General features: G+C 47.3%; 1 protein-coding gene across 11 annotated transcripts in view; it reads left to right on the top strand.

Moving 5' to 3' along the window:
- LOC115102354 (rap1 GTPase-activating protein 1-like) overlaps window positions 1-19,541 on the top strand; it is a 94,846-nt gene that overhangs the window by 44,358 nt on the left and 30,947 nt on the right. For 10 of the 11 annotated variants that reach the window (XM_029622227.2, XM_029622235.2, XM_029622231.2 and 7 more), the window contains exon 3: window positions 11,559-11,661. In XM_029622227.2, coding sequence (XP_029478087.2) covers window positions 11,559-11,661 — 103 coding nt within the window. Of the gene's footprint in view, window positions 1-1,065; window positions 1,500-11,558; window positions 11,662-19,541 lie in introns of those variants that run through there. The other variant, XM_029622232.2, reaches the window with a different exon arrangement.

Raw genomic sequence — 19,541 nt, 5'->3', positions numbered from 1 at the left:
CCACCAGTAGGATTAATCATACTTCTCCTGTATGACTATGCTCCAGAGCACATGTTTTAGTAAAGGCAAGTCCACTTACTGTTTCTACATACCCGAGGGGACAAACAAACATATGCTTTAGATGAAGAGAACATCGCAAGGGACATTAAGTCTGTTAGAAGCTGAATGTGGCAGGAGGACTCAGGAGAAATATGAGCTTTTCCTGTTTATTGCAGGTGTGTAATCACTGTTTCTCTGGTATTAGTCATGAAATGCTCCTCTGCTTTTATCCTCTCAATCCAAATGATTCTCTCTTACTGGAAAACTAATGATAGAAACATCATAAACCCACACTCAATATATGAAGTTCACGATTCACTGTGTGTGTGTGCGTGTGTGTGCGTGCGTGCATGCCTGTGTGTGTGCATGCCTGTGTGTGTGTGTTTAAAAAAATATATATATATTTGACCTTTTATTTAACTAGGCAAGTCAGTTAAGAACAAATTCTTATTTTCAATGACGGCCTAGAAACAGTGGGTTAACTGCCTTTTCAGGGGCAGAACGACAGATTTCTACCTTGTCAGCTCGGGGGTTTGAACTTGCAACCTTGCAGGTACTAGTCCAACGCTCTAACCACTAGGCTACCCTGCCGCCGCGTGCGTGCGTGCCTGTGTGCATGCGTGCATGCCTGTGTGTGTGCGTGCGCCTGTGTGTGTGTATGCCTGTGTGTGTGTGTGTGCGTGCATGCCTGTGTGTGTGTGCGTGCGTGCGTGCCTGTGTGTGTGTGCGCGCGTGCCTTTTTGCGTGACTGTCCGTGTGTCGGGGGAAGGGCAGATCTATTCTCTCCTGTGTAACTGATTTGGTTGCCAGAGCAACCGGTCCTAGCTAGGGAGGCATGTTGTTTAATTAAGGTGAGGTGTAATGAACGCAGAGGAGAAGAGAACAAACCTCCATCAAACAGCCCTGCCCGACCCAGCCTCTCAGCGGCAGGCTTCTCTCTCTCTCTCTCTCTCTCTTTCTCTCTCTCTCTCTCTCTCTCTCGCTTTCTTTCTCCCAGTCCAAGCATGGGCGGGGGAGGGGCACCGTGCCACAGAGGGAGGGAGAGAGGAGGAGAGTGCCAACACAAGAGTTTTGAGAGCGAGAACGGATGAATGAGAGATCTAGAGAGAGAGCGCTAGAAAGGGAGGAAAAAGACGAGAGAGTTGAGACTGAGAGTGATCAGACGGGAGGAGAGAGTTGAGACTGAGAGTGATCAGACGGGAGGAGAGAGTTGAGACTGAGAGTGATCAGACGGGAGGAGAGAGTTGAGACTGAGAGTGATCAGACGGGAGGAGAGAGTTGAGAGTGATCAGACTGGAGGAGAGAGTTGAGACTGAGAGTGATCTGACGGGAGGAGAGAGTTGAGACTGAGAGTGATCAGACGGGAGGAGAGAGCGAGAGAGTCGAGTCTTAGTGATCTGCTTCTTGACTGGTCTCTGATATATTTTTCTGGGAGAAAGACTGCATACAGCTGACACAGAGTGAGTAACTTACTTATTTATTTGTGTTCGTCATGTTTGCTCTGATGGTACCTACCGCTGTTACTATATGCCCCACTAATTTCACTCTGTAGCATAATATATAGGTTGGATTTGTTTGGCAATCTGTGCTGTGTTGATGTGGTAGGGGGGATGAAGCTGTAGTGGCTTAGTGCTGCCTGTAAACTGATATGCAGGAGGTTTACGTAGAGGCACGCAGTGAGCAGGCAGCAGGCAGGCAGGATGGCAGGTGGCAGGCAGCAGGCAGGTGCACAGAGCATACAGTATGTAATGTGTCATGCGTGACATGCTTTTGTTCTGTTGAACAACTCGTAATGAGGAGGAAAGAGGAGGAAAGAGGAGGAAAGAGGAGGAAAGAAGAGGAAAGAGGAGGAATGAGGAGGAAAGAGGAGGAAAGAGGAGGAAAGAGGAGAGTTCCCCCGCTGCTCTGATGAGATGATTTTGTTATTTAGCTATGTGCTCTGGCAGTGTGGAGTGCTGCACAGTACCGTGTGTTTCCTCCTGCCTGATTCCTGTCATGGGGAAATAATTATTAATCTATATTAGAACTACACACACACACACACACACACACACACACACACACACACACACACACATACTCTATACAGTTGACCATTTCATTCCACTATTCTGATAGTCCCCTTACCAGAAATGTCTTAATTCAATTCCTCCCACACCCATCAGCATCCTCTTCCTTCTCATTGTCCTCCTCAGGGAGTCAGAGTGTCTGCTAGCTGGTGTGTCTGGGCTCCCACACCCTGTCCATCCACAGTGTGTGTGTCTGGGCTCCCACACCCTGTCCATCCACAGTGTGTGTGTGTCTGGGCTCCCACACCCCGTCCATCCACAGTGTGTGTGTGTCTGGGCTCCCACACCCCGTCCATCCACAGTGTGTGTGTCTGGGCTCACTGTGCTGGGCGGTTGATCTCTCACAGGACAGATTAGAGCTGCCTGCCTGGCTTCATTGAATTCCACTGAAGACACACTGGTGTCAACTTCATCTCCTCAAGAGACTAACTGCTCTCTGTCAGGAAGGTCTCTCTTTCTCTGTAAGATGAAGAGAGCAGCTCTACCAGTCAGTCAGTCAGTCAGTCAGACACAGCAGACGTGATAATGACTTTACCAACAGGTATACCACCCCACATACTGTAGTGTGGCTGATTAATAGTCCTTGTTTACATTATTTAATAGATCCTTAGCATGGACAAAGACAGTGGCTAATTAAACATGGATTAGCTTTTAACAAGAGGGGGGGATTCAATTTCTTATTTCTGCTTAAATCTCTGCATGGACTGTGCTTGATGACTTAGCCTAAGGGATAGTGAATCTATCTGTACAGGAACATCCGTGCCTCCGTGCTGGCTACAATGGAGAGAACGGCTACAGTACCACGTGAGAGGGGGTTCACTCGAACGTCTGTCAGGAGGAATGAAAGACCGAGAGGGAGAGTGCTGTTTACACATACACCTCCAGACTAATAGCAGTATTGATATCCGCGTGTGTTTTCACAGTCTTGCTGTAGGAGTTCTATGTCCGATTAGAATTGTCATATGATGTGTCAGTTCCAAAACCACCAGCGATCATTTTCAGATCTGCTGGTCCTATATGTTTGACATGTCTGTTGATAAAAGATGACGGATGCAGTTTGTACAGTACTGTGCCGATACGTGCGTATACATTTCTTATAATAGACTTGACCCACTGGGCACGCCACATCATTTCAACGCGGGTAGTATTTGGTTGATTACGTTTATCAATGAGATTACAACCTATTTTCACACACTCAAAAAAGACAGTCAAAAATGTGTTACATTCCCAATGTATTATCACTGTGCTTTAAACCATCTTAAAAACACAACCAGATTCCAGTGAAGAAGCAATGTGTCAGATTTTTGGTTTAGTTGTCACCTAAATGTAACATCCCTGTGGTTTCAACCTTTTAAAAGAGTTCAAATATTTTGATTTTGTTTATTTATACAACAACTTAATGATGTGCTTCATCTACTAGCACAACCAAATGACCTGGATTGTAATTGAGACTATTTAAGTACATGGTGCCAGTGTTCAATGCCGTTTGAGATTTTGCATAGATTATTATAGGAATTGTCTCCACAGCCCTGCAACATTTGCATGCTTTCTATGATTACATAAGTAGATGTTTATTGTTACAGTAACCTGCATCGTGTTTGGTTTACAACGCAACCAAATATGAAGATTTAAAGGAGACGTATCTACTTTGTATCCACTGAAGATGCTATTTCCATAGCTATTCACATGGCCGTAACACATCTGGACAAGAGGAACGCCTATGTGAGAATGCTGTTCATTGACCTCAGTTCAGCATTCAACACTATCGTTCCCTCCAAGCTTGACACCAAGTTCAGAGCCCTGGGTCTGGTCACCACCCTCACCTACCACTGCACCATCGAGAGCTTCCTGACCAGTTACATAATGGCCTGGTACGTAAATTGCTCCATCGGCCACCACCAGGCCCTCCAGCAGGTGGTGAAGACGGACCAGTACATCACTGGGACCTAGGCCCTCCAGTGGGTGGTGAAGACGGACCAGTACATCACTGGGACCGGGGCCCTCCAGCGGGTGGTGAAGACGGACCAGTACATCACTGGGACCTAGGTCCTCCAGCGGGTGGTGAAGACAGCCCAGTACATCACTGGGACCTAGGCCCTCCAGCGGGTGGTGAAGACGGACCAGTACATCACTGGGACCGGGGCCCTCCAGCGGATGGTGAAGACAGACCAGTACATCACTGGGACCGGGGCCCTCCAGCGGGTGGTGAAGACGGACCAGTACATCACTGGGACCGGTGCCCTCCAGCGGATGGTGAAGACAGACCAGTACATCACTGGGACCGGGGCCCTCCAGCGGATGGTGAAGACAGACCAGTACATCAATGGGACCCGGGGCCCTCCAGCGGGTGGTGAAGACGGACCAGTACATCACTGGGACCGGGGCCCTCCAGCGGGTGGTGAAGACAGACCAGTACATCACTGGGACCGGGGCCCTCCAGCGGGTGGTGAAGATGGACCAGTACATCACTGGGACCGGGGCCCTCCAGCGGGTGGTGAAGATGGACCAGTACATCACTGGGACCTATGCCCTACAGTGGGTGGGGAAGATGGACCAGTACATCACTGGGACCTAGGCCCTCCAGCGGGTGGTGAAGACGGACCAGTACATCACTGGGACCGGGGCCCTCCAGTGGGTGGTGAAGACAGCCCAGTACATCAATGGGACCGGGGCCCTCCAGCGGGTGGTGAAGACAGCCCAGTACATCAATGGGACCGGGGCCCTCCAGCGGGTGGTGAAGACAGCCCAGTACATCAATGGGGCCGGGGCCCTCCAGCGGGTGGTGAAGACAGCCCAGTACATCACTGGGACCGGGGCCCTCCAGCGGGTGGTGAAGACAGCCCAGTACATCAATGGGACCGGGCCCTCCAGTGGGTGGTGAAGACAGCCCAGTACATCAATGAGACCGGGGCCCTCCAGCGGGTGGTGAAGATGGACCAGTACATCAATGGGACCGGGGCCCTCCAGCGGGTGGTGAAGACAGCCCAGTACATCACTGGGACCGGGGCCCTCCAGCGGGTGGTGAAGACAGACCAGTACATCACTGGGACCAGGGCCCTCCAGCGGGTGGTGAAGACAGCCCAGTACATCACTGGGACCGGGGCCCTCCAGCGGATGGTGAAGACAGCCCAGTACATCAATGGGACCGGGGCCCTCCAGCGGGTTGTGAAGACAGACCAGTACATCACTGGGACCGGGGCCCTCCAGCGGATGGTGAAGACAGCCCAGTACATCAATGGGACCGGGGCCCTCCAGCGGGTGGTGAAGACAGCCCAGTACATCACTGGGACCGTGCTCCCACCCATCTAGGACATCTACTGGAAACGGTGCCTGAGGAAGTCCTGCAGCATCATCAAGGACCCCACACACCAGCTACGAGGTGTTCTCTTCCTTACCGTCGGGTAAGGTTAGATACCAATAGGCTCAGAGACAGTTGGACAATGTATACAGTACCATGCGTATCCCATACATACAACTAATAAAACATGAAACTTCGGGATTAATATTTTCCTGAAAATCGGCCAATTTCAATACCGGGAATAATTAATCATTCAAGTCGGAAATACCCATTTAATACCTTTAAAACCAAGATATGGTCACTAATGCAGAGTTCTCCCCAAATTAGAGGGGCGTTGCACCACCTTGTCAGCTTGGCTGCACCACAATGTAAAGATTTTAGAGTTAATGAAACTGATATTTAGTAATGACCACCAATGATCACCGTTCATAAATGATGAGTGTTATCATGTTTCTCAATTTATTAGCGCATTTCAGCAGTAGGCTATCTGGACACAGAGCGCTCTCAGGACACACCGAGCTCAATGTTTTCAAATCGTACAAACTTGCTAACGACAGTCAAACAAATGTGAAATTACCAAAGTTGCTAAGCTTGCTAGATAACATCCTTCAACAAATGACAGAATATCTCCTATATTTAGCAAAATCGAGTTGATGATTATACAGATAGCAGATCAGTTATTGAATAACGAAGAATAAAAAGTGGAAATATACTGAACAAAAATATAAAAGCAACATGCAACAATTTCAAAGATTTTGCTGAGTTACAGTTCATATAAGGAAATGTAAATAAATTCATTAGGCCCTTATCTATGGATTTCCCATGACTGGGCAGGGGCACAGCCATGGGTGGGCCTGGGAGGACATAGGCCCACCTACTTGGGAGCCAGGCCCACCCAATGGGGAGCCAGGCCCAGCCAATCAAAATGTGTTTTTCCCCACAAATGGGCTTTATTACAGACAGAAATACTCCTCAGCACCCCGGTCCCTCTTCTCTCAGACGATCCCGCAGGTGAAGAAGCCGGATTTGGAGGTCCCAGGCTGGCGTGGCTACACGTTTTTGTTGTGAGCCCGGTTGGACGTACTGACAAATTCTCTAAAATGAAGTTGGCGGCGCCTTATGGTAGAGGAATAACATTCAATTCTCTGGCAACAGCTCTGGTGGATATTCCTGCAGTCAGCATGCCAATTGCACGCTCCCTCAAAACATGAGACATCTGTGGCATTGTGTTGTGTGACAAAACTGCACATTTTAAAGTGGTATTTTATTGTCCCCAGCACCTGTGTAATGATCATGCTGTTTAATCAGCTTCTTGATATGCCACACCTCTCAGGTGGATGGATTATCTTGGCAAAGGGGAAATGCTCACTAACAGGGATGTAAACAAATGTGTGCACAACATTTGAGGGAAATACGTATGGAACATTTCTGGGCTCTTTATTTCAGCTCATGATATATTGGACCAACACATTACATGTTGCATTTATACTTTTGTTCAGTATTTTTTCAGTGTTGCTGACACAGCTTCTCCTGGTTTTGCTATTGAATGTATCTGACTGTAACATCTATAGGTCCCCAAGGTTAGCCCCCGCAGCATTGTAAATGTTGTATATCCGGCAGCTTGGACTCTAATCTATTTCAGTTCCTACAGTCAATCAGTCCTGCTTGCTGATTCATGTTGAACACCACTAAAAGTTGTATTTTCATTAGTACATGTCAAGACTATTGATTGCCATGCCAACAAATTAAACCGCCCCTATTGAATTGACTGATTAATCACGATATTTTGATTACAGTTAGGCTACATTCGATGGACCACTACTGTCTACACTGTATTGGTATTGATTAAGGCATTGATGCTGCCTTGAGGTGTTTGTGGCTCAATGTCTCACACACATATGGCATGGCTAGTGGTTTCAGAGAGAGAGCAGATTATTTCAAAGAGGATACAGTAGTGCTCAGGAGTGCAACACCCACATTGTGTGGCAGGCAGGCAGGCTGTACCCTGGGTTGGAGACGGTGAGTAGAGAGATGTGTGGCAGGGAGGCAGAGATGTGTGGCAGGCAGGCAGAGATGTGTGGCAGGGAAGGTAGCAGGCAGGCAGAGATGTGTGGCAGGCAGGCAGAGATGTGTGGCAGGCAGGCAGAGATGTGTGGCAGGCAGGCAGAGATGTGTGGCAGGGAGAGTGGCAGGCAGGCAGAGATGTGTGGCAGGGAGAGTGGCAGGCAGGCAGAGATGTGTGGCAGGCAGGCAGAGATGTGTGCAAGGAGAGTGGCAGGCAGGCAGAGATGTGTGGCAGGCAGGCAGAGATGTGTGGCAGGCAGGCAGACATGTGTGGCAGGCAGGCAGAGATGTGTGGCAGGGAGGGTGGCAGGCAGGCAGAGATGTGTGGCAGGGAAGGTGGCAGGCAGGCAGTCTCATGGTTTGGAGATGGTGAGTAGAGATATGTGTGGCAGGGAAGGTGGCAGGCAGGCAGAGATGTGTGGCAGGGAAGGTGGCAGGCAGGCAGAGATGTGTGGCAGGGAAGGTGGCAGGCAGGCAGAGATGTGTGGCAGAGAAGGTGGCAGGCAGGCAGAGATGTGTGGCAGAGAAGGTGGCAGGCAGACAGAGATGTGTGGCAGGGAAGGTGGCAGGCAGACAGAGATGTGTGGCAGGGAAGGTGGCAGGCAGGCAGTCTCCTGGGTTGGAGATGGTGAGTAGAGATATGTGTGGCAGGGAAGGTGGCAGGCAGGCAGAGATGTGTGGCAGGCAGGCAGAGATGTGTGGCAGGGAAGGTGGCAGGCAGGCAGAGATGTGTGGCAGGGAAGCAGAGATGTGTGGCAGGCAGGCAGAGATGTGTGGCAGGGAAGGTGGCAGACAGGCAGAGATGTGTGGCAGGGAAGGTGGCAGGCAGGCAGAGATGTGTGGCAGGGAAGGTGGCAGGCAGGCAGAGATGTGTGGCAGGGAAGGTGGCAGGCAGGCAGAGATGTGTGGCAGGGAAGGTGGCAGGCAGGCAGAGATGTGTGGCAGGGAAGGTGGCAGGCAGGCAGATATGTGTGGCAGGGAAGGTGGCAGGCAGGCAGAGATGTGTGGCAGGGAAGGTGGCAGGCAGGCAGAGATGTGTGGCAGGGAAGGTGGCAGGCAGGCAGAGATGTGTGGCAGGGAAGGTGGCAGGCAGGCAGTCTCCTGGGTTGGAGACGATGAGTAGAGAGATGTGTGGCAGGGAAGGTGGCTGAGTGTCCTCCCTGGATCCCTGAAGTGACTCTTCTCTCCAGAGAGACTCCTGCTTAATGGCACATAAAGCACACTTAGAGAAAATAAGATATTATTCACAACAGTAGTTTGCACACTTTGTGTGCTTGTTTGGTGTAAGATCTCATTATCTTATTTTATCATTGTGGCATTTTGAATATTGCTGATTCTTTTTTAGAGATCAGTGGAGGTCTATGTGACTGAGCTTGTTGAGTTTGTCATTGCTCTAGGATGCCAGTGGGTTAACATACCGCTAATGGATTTGTGTTGACATATATGTTTGTGAAGACCTAGGAAGGATCTTTACAATCTGACATCCTTTGGTTAGAGTGGTTTGTTTTGGCATGTAGATCAACTAAATAATTAACATTCACCCACACTACTCACACCGGGCCCCTTACAAACAGTGCCACCCAAATCGGCTAAGTCGGGTCTAACTCTAGTTTTTAGAGATATAGTTACAGAATATAATGTTAGTATCACCTGTTAGAGCCTATTTCTCATCCTCTGTGGATTTTTACATTTCCTGGGTAGCTAGCTTCGTAGTAGATACTCCACATTGGGTACTGGTTTTATCTCAAGGTAAATAAAAGCTGCATCTTGTCAGCCTTGACAAAAAAGGAGGTGTAATGGTGGAAGTGAAGGTAATGCATTTACTCAGGAGTGTGGCGGGCAAGTAGCCCAATCTGGAGAATAATCACATTTTCGCTCAGAGAGGTTGTCTGCTGTGTGATGGATGGGGCCTTGGAGAGGAGACCTGGGCACGCTGTTCTTGTGCACTATTTAATCAAAACACCGGGAATAAAAGGACATTGGCTCACTCAAGACACTTTGTGATATTTCTAGGTTGAGCCCAGTCAACCTCTCACACCACGTTGTGCCACTTCAGGTGGAGGGGGGGGGGCAAAGAATTCACCAGAATGTTGACTGTATAACAAGTCTCAAGGTACGCTTGTTTCACTCATAAAAACGTTGACTGTATGTAACAAGTCTGAATGTTCCCTTGTTTTACATATCCAGTCTTTTTGAATGGTTTCTGCAAGAAATTGAAATTCATCATTTAGCGCTTTTGTGTTTTCCTCCAGTCACCGAGTCATCATATATCTATGATGTCATAATACTCCTGTCAGAACAATAGAGGAAGGAAGACAACGCAGAGAAGAGAAGGGTTGGAATGATATTGGATTAGTTTACTCAATCTCTTCATATCGCTCTTCAACCTCACTTCACTTTTTACACCATAGGCCAGGGATGGGAAACTTTAATAGGGGTGGGGCCACAAAAAAACGGAACTTATTATGAGGGGCCGCAGTGGCTTATGGGTCTGCGTACCCACATCCATACCCCCACCCAACCTTGTGACAGTGAAAAGAAGATTGCATTTCTGCAATTCTACACATTTTACCATGGTGCGGAGAGAAGATTTTTGACATTTTATAACTATTTTCATGGATTTCATCTAATTTTGCCATGGGGCTGTGAGAAACATGTGCAGTTTTACAGCTAATATCCTGAAATTCTACACATTTTGCCATAGGGTGGAGGCAAATGTTAGCAGTCTTTAATATGATAACTGATGATCAATGGGCCCCACCCCGGTTTGTAATTTGACCATGGATGGAGGGGTTTGAGTTTGTGTGCTGTTAATGCCAGTCCTCAGCTCCCACCCCCAAAATAACTTGAACTCACTCACCTTATGTGCTCTGTGTGTCACTCTTCTTGTACTCACACTGTCTGTCTGTACTCGTCCTGTCCTGTGCGTATGTCTGTCTGTCTGTCCGTCCGTCCGTCCATCCGTCTGTCTGTCCTGTTTGTCTGTACTCACCCTGTCTGTCCGGTTTGTCTGTACTCACCCTGTTTGTCCTGTTTGTCTGTACTCACCCTGTCTGTCCTGTTTGTCTGTACTCACCCTGTCTCTTCTGTTTGTCTGTACTCACCCTGTCTCTTCTGTTTGTCTGTACTCACCCTGTCTGTCCGTTTGTCTGTACTCACCCTGTCTGTCCTGTTTGTCTGTACTCACCCTGTCTGTCCTGTTTGTCTGTACTCACCCTGTCTGTCCTGTTTGTCTGTACTCACCCTGTCTCTTCTGTTTGTCTGTACTCACCCTGTCTGTCCTGTTTGTCTGTACTCACCCTGTCTGTCCTGTTTGTCTGTACTCACCCTGTCTGTCCTGTTTGTCTGTACTCACCCTGTCTGTCCTGTTTGTCTGTACTCACCCTGTCTCTTCTGTTTGTCTGTACTCACCCTGTCTGTCCTGTTTGTCTGTACTCACCCTGTCTGTCCTGTTTGTCTGTACTCACCCCATGTAACCTGTGTCTCTGTAAATCCCTATTTGCTCTGCCTGTTTCTCTGGGCTCTTTCCTATGCTCACACTGTCAACTGACTTCTGTATAGTCCTTCATTGACTCAGCAATATTCAACACTCATTGGGAGGGACATGTAACCGTAGAATGCCAATTTTTCTAGTAATCTTTTCTACAAGTTTAGATAGCTGGCCGCTAGACTAGCTGACCAATCTAAAATAAAAATGCTGACATGGGCTAATTGAGTGACTGCTGATGCACAACCAAATTATTCTAACTCTCAATAACCAAATAACTCTAACTCTCAAACTCTCATTTTTATAATTAAAAGAAAAAGAAAAATATTGGTCTGCGGGCCTACAAAAGGGCCGGTTGCCCCTCCCTACCGTACGCCATTGTGACGCTTCTCAGAATGGGCACCATGCAGCAGACAGTGTTTCCTAAATAGCTGTGTTGTGTTGTGTTGCCATTGTAAGTTCTGCAAATCACGAACCCTAAAACCCTGAGGCATCCAGTCACATTATTCCTCTTCTCTCCCCTCATGACCTCAGTGTGATATACAGTATGGGACATCGTCTGATCTGTCTGATGTTCATGTTTCTCTCTCTGTGTTTCTAGGAAACAAGATGGGGGTGAACCCCGGATCTCAACCACACTAGATCCTCCGTTGTTACAGCCCCCGTTGTCACCGCTCCCGTACACCGCTCCACCATTCCTCAAGGTAGGAGGGGAGGGAGTGGACGGAGGGGTTTGGGTTTGTGTGCTGTTAACGCCGGTCCTCAGCTCCTACCCCCAACATAACCTGAACTCACTCACCTTATGTGCTCTGTCTGTCTGTCTGTCTGTCTGTCTGTCTGTCTGTCTGTCTGCCTGCCTGCCTGCCTGTCTGCCTGCCTGCCTGTCTGTCTGTCCCTATTTGCTCTGCCTGTTTCTCTGGGCTCTTTCCTATACTCACACTGTCAACTGACTTCTGTATAGTCCTTCATTGACTCAGCACTATTCAACAATCATTGGGAGGGACATGTAACCGTAGAATAACTATTATTTGAAATTAATATTTTCTTTGACTTGTGGAATTACAGTATGTGTTTGGAAGCTGTTATGATTCCATTAATATCCAGATTAAACAAACCCAGTCCTATTTCATAAATGTGAACAAAACAGCGCCTGTCTGAATAATTGTCATTCCAAAGGTAAAATGTCCCTGTCCCAAAACTAGAATATGTCACTTATAAAGACTGGCTTGCCTTCTTACCTCACTAATGTACTATTCTGCTTATGGCTTACAGTTACCTAGCTCTAAATGAATTCACAATTCAAATTGTATCAATAGCACTTTTCACTATACTTGTCAGCAGCACACATTTCCCGAATGATCTCATTTCAAATAATCTATTTGGACACGTCTTACATCTGAACCGAAAGGATAACTAATCTTTCTTAGATATTTTGGGACGTATTAGATTGAAGGGAGCAGTGATTGGAAGATTAAGAGGATACAGTCTTGATGATATCAGTGAGGTTTAAGAGGGCCCTGTACACTTAGGAAGGAAGGATTTACACTTAGGTTAATCCTAAATTAATCCCACCCGTGAAGGATTGGACAGGGCTCGCAACCATGAAGTTCAAACCATTACAGTCATCTGTAGTGTCATTGTGAGGAGATGTGTTAAGGCAGCATTGCTGAGAAATTGTAGATTGTGCTTATTGATAGTTGTTGGAATGAGAGGTACTGTGGGGCAGGGCTGGGGTCAATTCGAATTGAAGGCAGTCAATTTAGGAAGTGATTTAAAAAATTGTATAAAAGAAATTATAACTTTGGAAATGAATAGCTTCTACTCTTCAGTTTATTCAGAAGTAATTGAAAATAGAGGCAGTTCTTTCCAATTTTGAATTGTTATTTAAGTGTACTTCCTGAATTGACTGCCTTCAATTCGAATTGACCCCAGCCCTGCTGTTGGGGTCAGAGCCCTCTGCATAGGGCAGTCTTTCTTGTGCACACACACACCTAGCGTCAAGGTTGGTCATAGACTGCTTTGCATGCCACACAACTCCTACCAACTCTAATTGAATAAAGTAAATATCATTTTTATTCAACTGTAGAGATTAGATTAAATATGACCTGCAGCTTCCTCTTCTAAATGTTTCCACTCTGAAATTACAATGAAACATGTTTGTTCTGATTTCACGTAGATACATTATACTTCACTTGACTTTGACGTGAGGTGATGAACAGGGAGAAACATGATATTGATAACATGATATTTATAACATGATATTGTAGCGATCACATCATTTCACAAGATGTAACCATTGTTGTCTATTCAGACCTGCTGTACTCAGTATCAATTGTCATTGTAACCAGTTGTTGACTAGGCTGCAGTCATACTATTCAACAGGTCCTAATTGATCATATAAGTGCAGTCATCTCTGCTTTCCATGGCGTTTCACTCAGATAAACTGGAATGGCAATGTCTTCATGGTTCTTCATGGTTCATTTACTGTATGTGCCCAGTAAATTATAAAAAGAGGATGCAAGTCATTATACAGTTCCAAGCTGTTATTCTTTCTTAGAAATACTCATGGATAATGAAGCATAAACATTGTCTTTACGTAGTTTAACAAAACATATATCAAGACAATAAGAGGAGGACAAAGGAAATAGAGAGTTCTCTATATAGTGGACTGGACCCAGTAGACACACATGCCCAGATAGGAAATAGAGAGCTCTCTATATAATGGACTGGACCCAGTAGACATACATGCCCAGATAGGAAATAGAGAGCTCTCTATAAAGTGGACTGGACCCAGTAGACACACATGCCCAGATAGGAAATAGAGAGCTCTCTACATAGTGGACTGGACCCAGTAGACACACATGCCCAGATAGGAAATAGAGAGCTCTCTACATAGTGGACTGGACCCAGTAGACACACATGCCCAGATAGGAAATAGAGAGCTCTCTATATAGTGGACTGGACCCAGTAGACACACATGCCCAGATAGGAAATAGAGAGCTCTCTATATAGTGGACTGGACCCATAGACACACATGCCCAGATAGGAAATAGAGAGCTCTCTATATAGTGGACTGGACCCAGTAGACACACATGCCCAGATAGGAAATAGAGAGCTCTCTACATAGTGGACTGGACCCAGTAGACACACATGCCCAGATAGGAAATAGAGAGCTCTCTATATAGTGGACTGGACCCAGTAGAAACACATGCCCAGATAGGAAATAGAGAGCTCTCTATATAGTGGACTGGACCCAGTAGACACACATCAAATCAAATTTATTTATATAGCCCTTCGTACATCAGCTGATATCTCAAAGTGCTGTACAGAAACCCAGCCTAAAACCCCAAACAGCAAGCAATGCAGGTGTAAAAGCACGGTGGCTAGGAAAAACTCCCTAGAAAGGCCAAAACCTAGGAAGAAACCTAGAGAGGAACCAGGCTATGTGGGGTGGCCAGTCCTCTTCTGGCTGTGCCGGGTAGAGATTATAACAGAACATGGCCAAGATGTTCAAATGTTCATAAATGACCAGCATGGTCGAATAATAATAAGGCAGAACAGTTGAAACTGGAGCAGCAGCACAGTCAGGTGGACTGGGGACAGCAAGGAGTCATCATGTCAGGTAGTCCTGGGGCACGGTCCTAGGGCTCAGGTCCTCCGAGAGAGAGAAAGAAAGAGAGAATTAGAGAGAGCATATGTGGGGTGGCCAGTCCTCTTCTGGCTGTGCCGGGTGGAGATTATAACAGAACGTGGCCAAGATGTTCAAATGTTCATAAATGACCAGCATGGTCGAATAATAGTAAGGCAGAACAGTTGAAACTGGAGCAGCAGCATGGCCAGGTGGACTGGGGACAGCTAGGAGTCATCATGTCAGGTAGTCCTGGGACATGGTCCTAGGGCCCAGGCCAGTTGAAACTGGAGCAGCAGCATGGCCAGGTGGACTGGGGACAGCAAGGAGTCATCATGCCAGGTAGTCCTGGGGCATGGTCCTAGGGCTCAGGTCCTCCGAGAGAGAGAAGGAGAGAATTAGAGAACGCACACTTAGATTCACACAGGACACCGAATAGGACAGGAGAAGTACTCCAGATATAACAAACTGTCCCTAGCCCCCCGACACATAAACTACTGCAGCATAAATACTGGAGGCTGAGACAGGAGGGGTCAGGAGACACTGTGGCCCCATCCGATGATACCCCCGGACAGGGCTAAACAGGAAGGATATAACCCCACCCACTTTGCCAAAGCACAGCCCCCACACCACTAGAGGGATATCTTCAACCACCAACTTACCATCCTGAGACAAGGCCGAGTATAGCCCACAAAGATCTCCGCCACGGCACAACCCAAGGGGGGGGGGCGCCAACCCAGACAGGCTGACCACAACAGTGAATCAACCCACTCAGGTGACGCACCCCCCCCCCCAGGGACGGCATGAGAGAGCCCCAGTAAGCCAGTGACTCAGCCCCTGTAACAGGGTTAGAGGCAGAGAATCCCAGTGGAAAGAGGGGAACCGGCCAGGCAGAGACAGCAAGGGCGGTTCGTTGCTCCAGAGCCTTTCCGTTCACCTTCCCACTCCTGGGCCAGACTACACTCAATCATATGACCCACTGAAGAGATGAGTCTTCAGTAAAGACTTAAAGGTTGAGACCGAGTTTGCGTCTCTGACATGGGTAGGCAGACCGTTCCATAAAAATGGAGCTCTATAGGAGAAAGCCCTGCCTCCAGCTGTTTGCTTAGAAATTCTAGGGACAATTAGGAGGCCTGCGTCTTGTGACCGTAGCGTACGTGTAGGTATGTACGGCAGGACCAAATCAGAAAGATAGGTAGGAGCAAGCCATTGTAATGCTTTGTAGGTTAGCAGTAAAACCTTGAAATCAGCCCTTGCTTTGACAGGAAGCCAGTGTAGAGAGGCTAGCACTGGAGTAATATGATCAAATTTTTTGGTTCTAGTCAGGATTCTAGCAGCCGTATTTAGCACTAACTGAAGTTTATTTAGTGCTTTATCCGGGTAGCCGGAAAATAGAGCATTGCAGTAGTCTAACCTAGAAGTGACAAAAGCATGGATTAATTTTTCTGCATCATTTTTAGACAGAAAGTTTCTGATTTTTGCAATGTTACGTAGATGGAAAAAAGCTGTCCTCGAAATGGTCTTGATATGTTCTTCAAAAGAGAGATCAGGGTCCAGAGTAACGCCGAGGTCCTTCACAGTTTTATTTGAGACGACTGTACAACCATTAAGATTAATTGTCAGATTCAACAGAAGATCTCTTTGTTTCTTGGGACCTAGAACAAGCATCTCTGTTTTGTCCGAGTTTAATAGTAGAAAGTTTGCAGCCATCCACTTCCTTATGTCTGAAACACATGCTTCTAGCGAGGGCAATTTTGGGGCTTCACCATGTTTCATTGAAATGTACAGCTGTGTGTCATCCGCATAGCAGTGAAAGTTTACATTATGTTTTCGAATAACATCCCCAAGAGGTAAAATATATAGTGAAAACAATAGTGGTCCTAAAACAGAACCTTGAGGAACACCGAAATTTACAGTTGATTTGTCAGAGGACAAACCATTCACAGAGACAAACTGATATCTTTCCGACAGATAAGATCTAAACCAGGCCAGAACATGTCCGTGTAGACCAATTTGGGTTTCCAATCTCTCCAAAAGAATGTGGTGATCGATGGTATCAAAAGCAGCACTAAGGTCTAGGAGCACGAGGACAGATGCAGAGCCTCGGTCCGATGCCATTAAAATGTCATTTACCACCTTCACAAGTGCCGTCTCAGTGCTATGATGGGGTCTAAAACCAGACTGAAGCATTTCGTATACATTGTTTGTCTTCAGGAAGGCAGTGAGTTGCTGCGCAACAGCCTTCTCTAAAATTTTTGAGAGGAATGGAAGATTCTATATAGGCCGATAGTTTTTTATATTTTCTGGGTCAAGGTTTGGCTTTTTCAAGAGAGGCTTTATTACTGCCACTTTTAGTGAGTTTGGTACACATCCAGTGGATAGAGAGCCGTTTATTATGTTCAACATAGGAGGGCCAAGCACAGGAAGCAGCTCTTTCAGTAGTTTAGTTGGAATAGGGTCCAGTATGCAGCTTGAAGGTTTAGAGGCCATGATTATTTTCATCATTGTGTCAAGAGATATAGTACTAAAAGACTTGAGCGTCTCTCTTGATCCTAGGTCCTGGCAGAGTTGTGCAGACTCAGGACAACTGAGGTTTGAGAGCACTGCTAAAGCTAACTCTCTCTCCTCTGCTCTCATCCTTCTAGACCTATCGGCTGCCTCCTCTCCACCCTCTCCGAGTTGGGCATCTCCGGCGCGGCCCACGCTTGGATTGCGTCCTACCTGACAGGTCGCTCCTACCAGGTGGCGTGGCGAGAATCCGTCTCCACACCACGTGCTCTCACCACTGGTGTCCCCCAGGGCTCTGTTCTAGGCCCTCTCCTATTCTCGCTATACACCAAGTCACTTGGCTCTGTCATAACCTCACATGGTCTCTCCTATCATTGCTATGCAGACGACACACAATTAATCTTCTCCTTTCCCCCTTCTGATGACCAGGTGGCGAATCGCATCTCTGCATGTCTGGCAGACATATCCGTGTGGATGACGGATCACCACCTCAAGCTGAACCTCGGCAAGACGGAGCTGCTCTTCCTCCCGGGGAAGGACTGCCCGTTCCATGATCTCGCCATCACGGTTGACAACTCCATTGTGTCCTCCTCCCAGAGCGCTAAGAACCTTGGCGTGATCCTGGACAACACCCTGTCGTTCTCAACTAACATCAAGGCGGTGGCCCGTTCCTGTAGGTTCATGCTCTACAACATCCGCAGAGTACGACCCTGCCTCACACAGGAAGCGGCGCAGGTCCTAATCCAGGCACTTGTCATCTCCCGTCTGGATTACTGCAACTCGCTGTTGGCTGGGCTCCCTGCCTGTGCCATTAAACCCCTACAACTCATCCAGAACGCCGCAGCCCGTCTGGTGTTCAACCTTCCCAAGTTCTCTCACATCACCCCGCTCCTCCGCTCCCTCCACTGGCTTCCAGTTGAAGCTCGCATCCGCTACAAGACCATGGTGCTTGCCTACGGAGCTGTGAGGGGAACGGCACCTCAGTACCTCCAGGCTCTGATCAGGCCCTACACCCAAACAAGGGCACTGCGTTCATCCACCTCTGGCCTGCTCGCCTCCCTACCACTGAGGAAGTACAGTTCCCGCTCAGCCCAGTCAAAACTGTTCGCTGCTCTGGCCCCCCAATGGTGGAACAAACTCCCTCACGACGCCAGGACAGCGGAGTCAATCACCACCTTCCGGAGACACCTGAAACCCCACCTCTTTAAGGAATACCTAGGATAGGATAAAGTAATCCCTCTCACCCCCTCCCCTGAAAAGATTTAGATGCACTACTGTTCCACTGGAGGTCATAAGGTGAATGCACCAATTTGTAAGTCGCTCTGGATAAGAGCGTCTGCTAAATGACTTAAATGTAATGTAAATGTTTGGAGGAATACGCAGGTTTAAAGAAGAGTCCGTAATTTGCTTTCTAATAATCATAATCTTTTCCTCAAAGAAGTTCATGAATTTATCACTGCTAAAGTGAAAGTCATCCTCTCTTGGGGAATGCTGCTTTTTAGTTAGCTTTGCGACAGTATCAAAAAGGAATTTCGGATTGTTCTTATTTTCCTCAATTAAGTTAGAAAAATAGGATGATCGAGCAGCAGTAAGGGCTCTTCAGTACTGTACGGTACCGTCCTTCCAAGCTAGTCGGAAGACTTCCAGTTTGGTGTGGCGCCATTTCCGTTCCAATTTTCTGGAAGCTTGCTTCAGAGCTCGGGTATTTTCTGTGTACCAGGGAGCTAGTTTCTTATGAGACATTTTTTTAGTTTTTAGGGGTGCAACTGCATCTAGGGTATTGTGCAAGGTTAAATTGAGATCCTCAGTTAGGTGGTTAACGGATTTTTGTCCTCTGGCGTCCTTGGGTAGGCAGAGGGAGTCTGGAAGGGCATCAAGGAATCTTTGTGTTGTCTGTGAATTTATAGCACGACTTTTGATGTTCCTTGGTTGGGGTCTGAGCAGATTATTTGTTGCAATTGCAAACGTAATAAAATGGTGGTCCGATAGTCCAGGATTATGAGGAAAAACATTAAGATCCACAACATTTATTCCATGGGACAAAACTAGGTCCAGCGTATGACTGTGACAGTGAGTGGGTCCAGAGACATGTTGGACAAAACCCACTGAGTCGATGATGGCTCCGAAAGCCTTTTGGAGTGGGTCTGTGGACTTTTCCATGTGAATATTAAAGTCACCAAAGATTAGAATATTATCTGCTATGACTACAAGGTTCGATAGCAATTCAGGGAACTCAGTGAGAAAAGCTGTATATGGCCCAGGAGGCCTGTAAACAGTAGCTATAAAAAGTGATTGAGTAGGCTTGCATAGATTTCATGACTAGAAGCTCAAAAGACGAAAACGTCATTTTTTTTTTTGTAAATTGAAATTTGCTATCGTAAATGTTAGCAACACCTCCGCCTTTGCGGGATGCACGGGGGATATGGTCACTAGTGTAGCCAGGAGGTG

This window comes from Oncorhynchus nerka, linkage group LG20 (genome assembly GCF_034236695.1).
Source record: "Oncorhynchus nerka isolate Pitt River linkage group LG20, Oner_Uvic_2.0, whole genome shotgun sequence".
Taxonomy (NCBI): domain Eukaryota; kingdom Metazoa; phylum Chordata; class Actinopteri; order Salmoniformes; family Salmonidae; genus Oncorhynchus; species Oncorhynchus nerka.
This window is presented reverse-complemented; position numbering and strand designations above follow the sequence as displayed.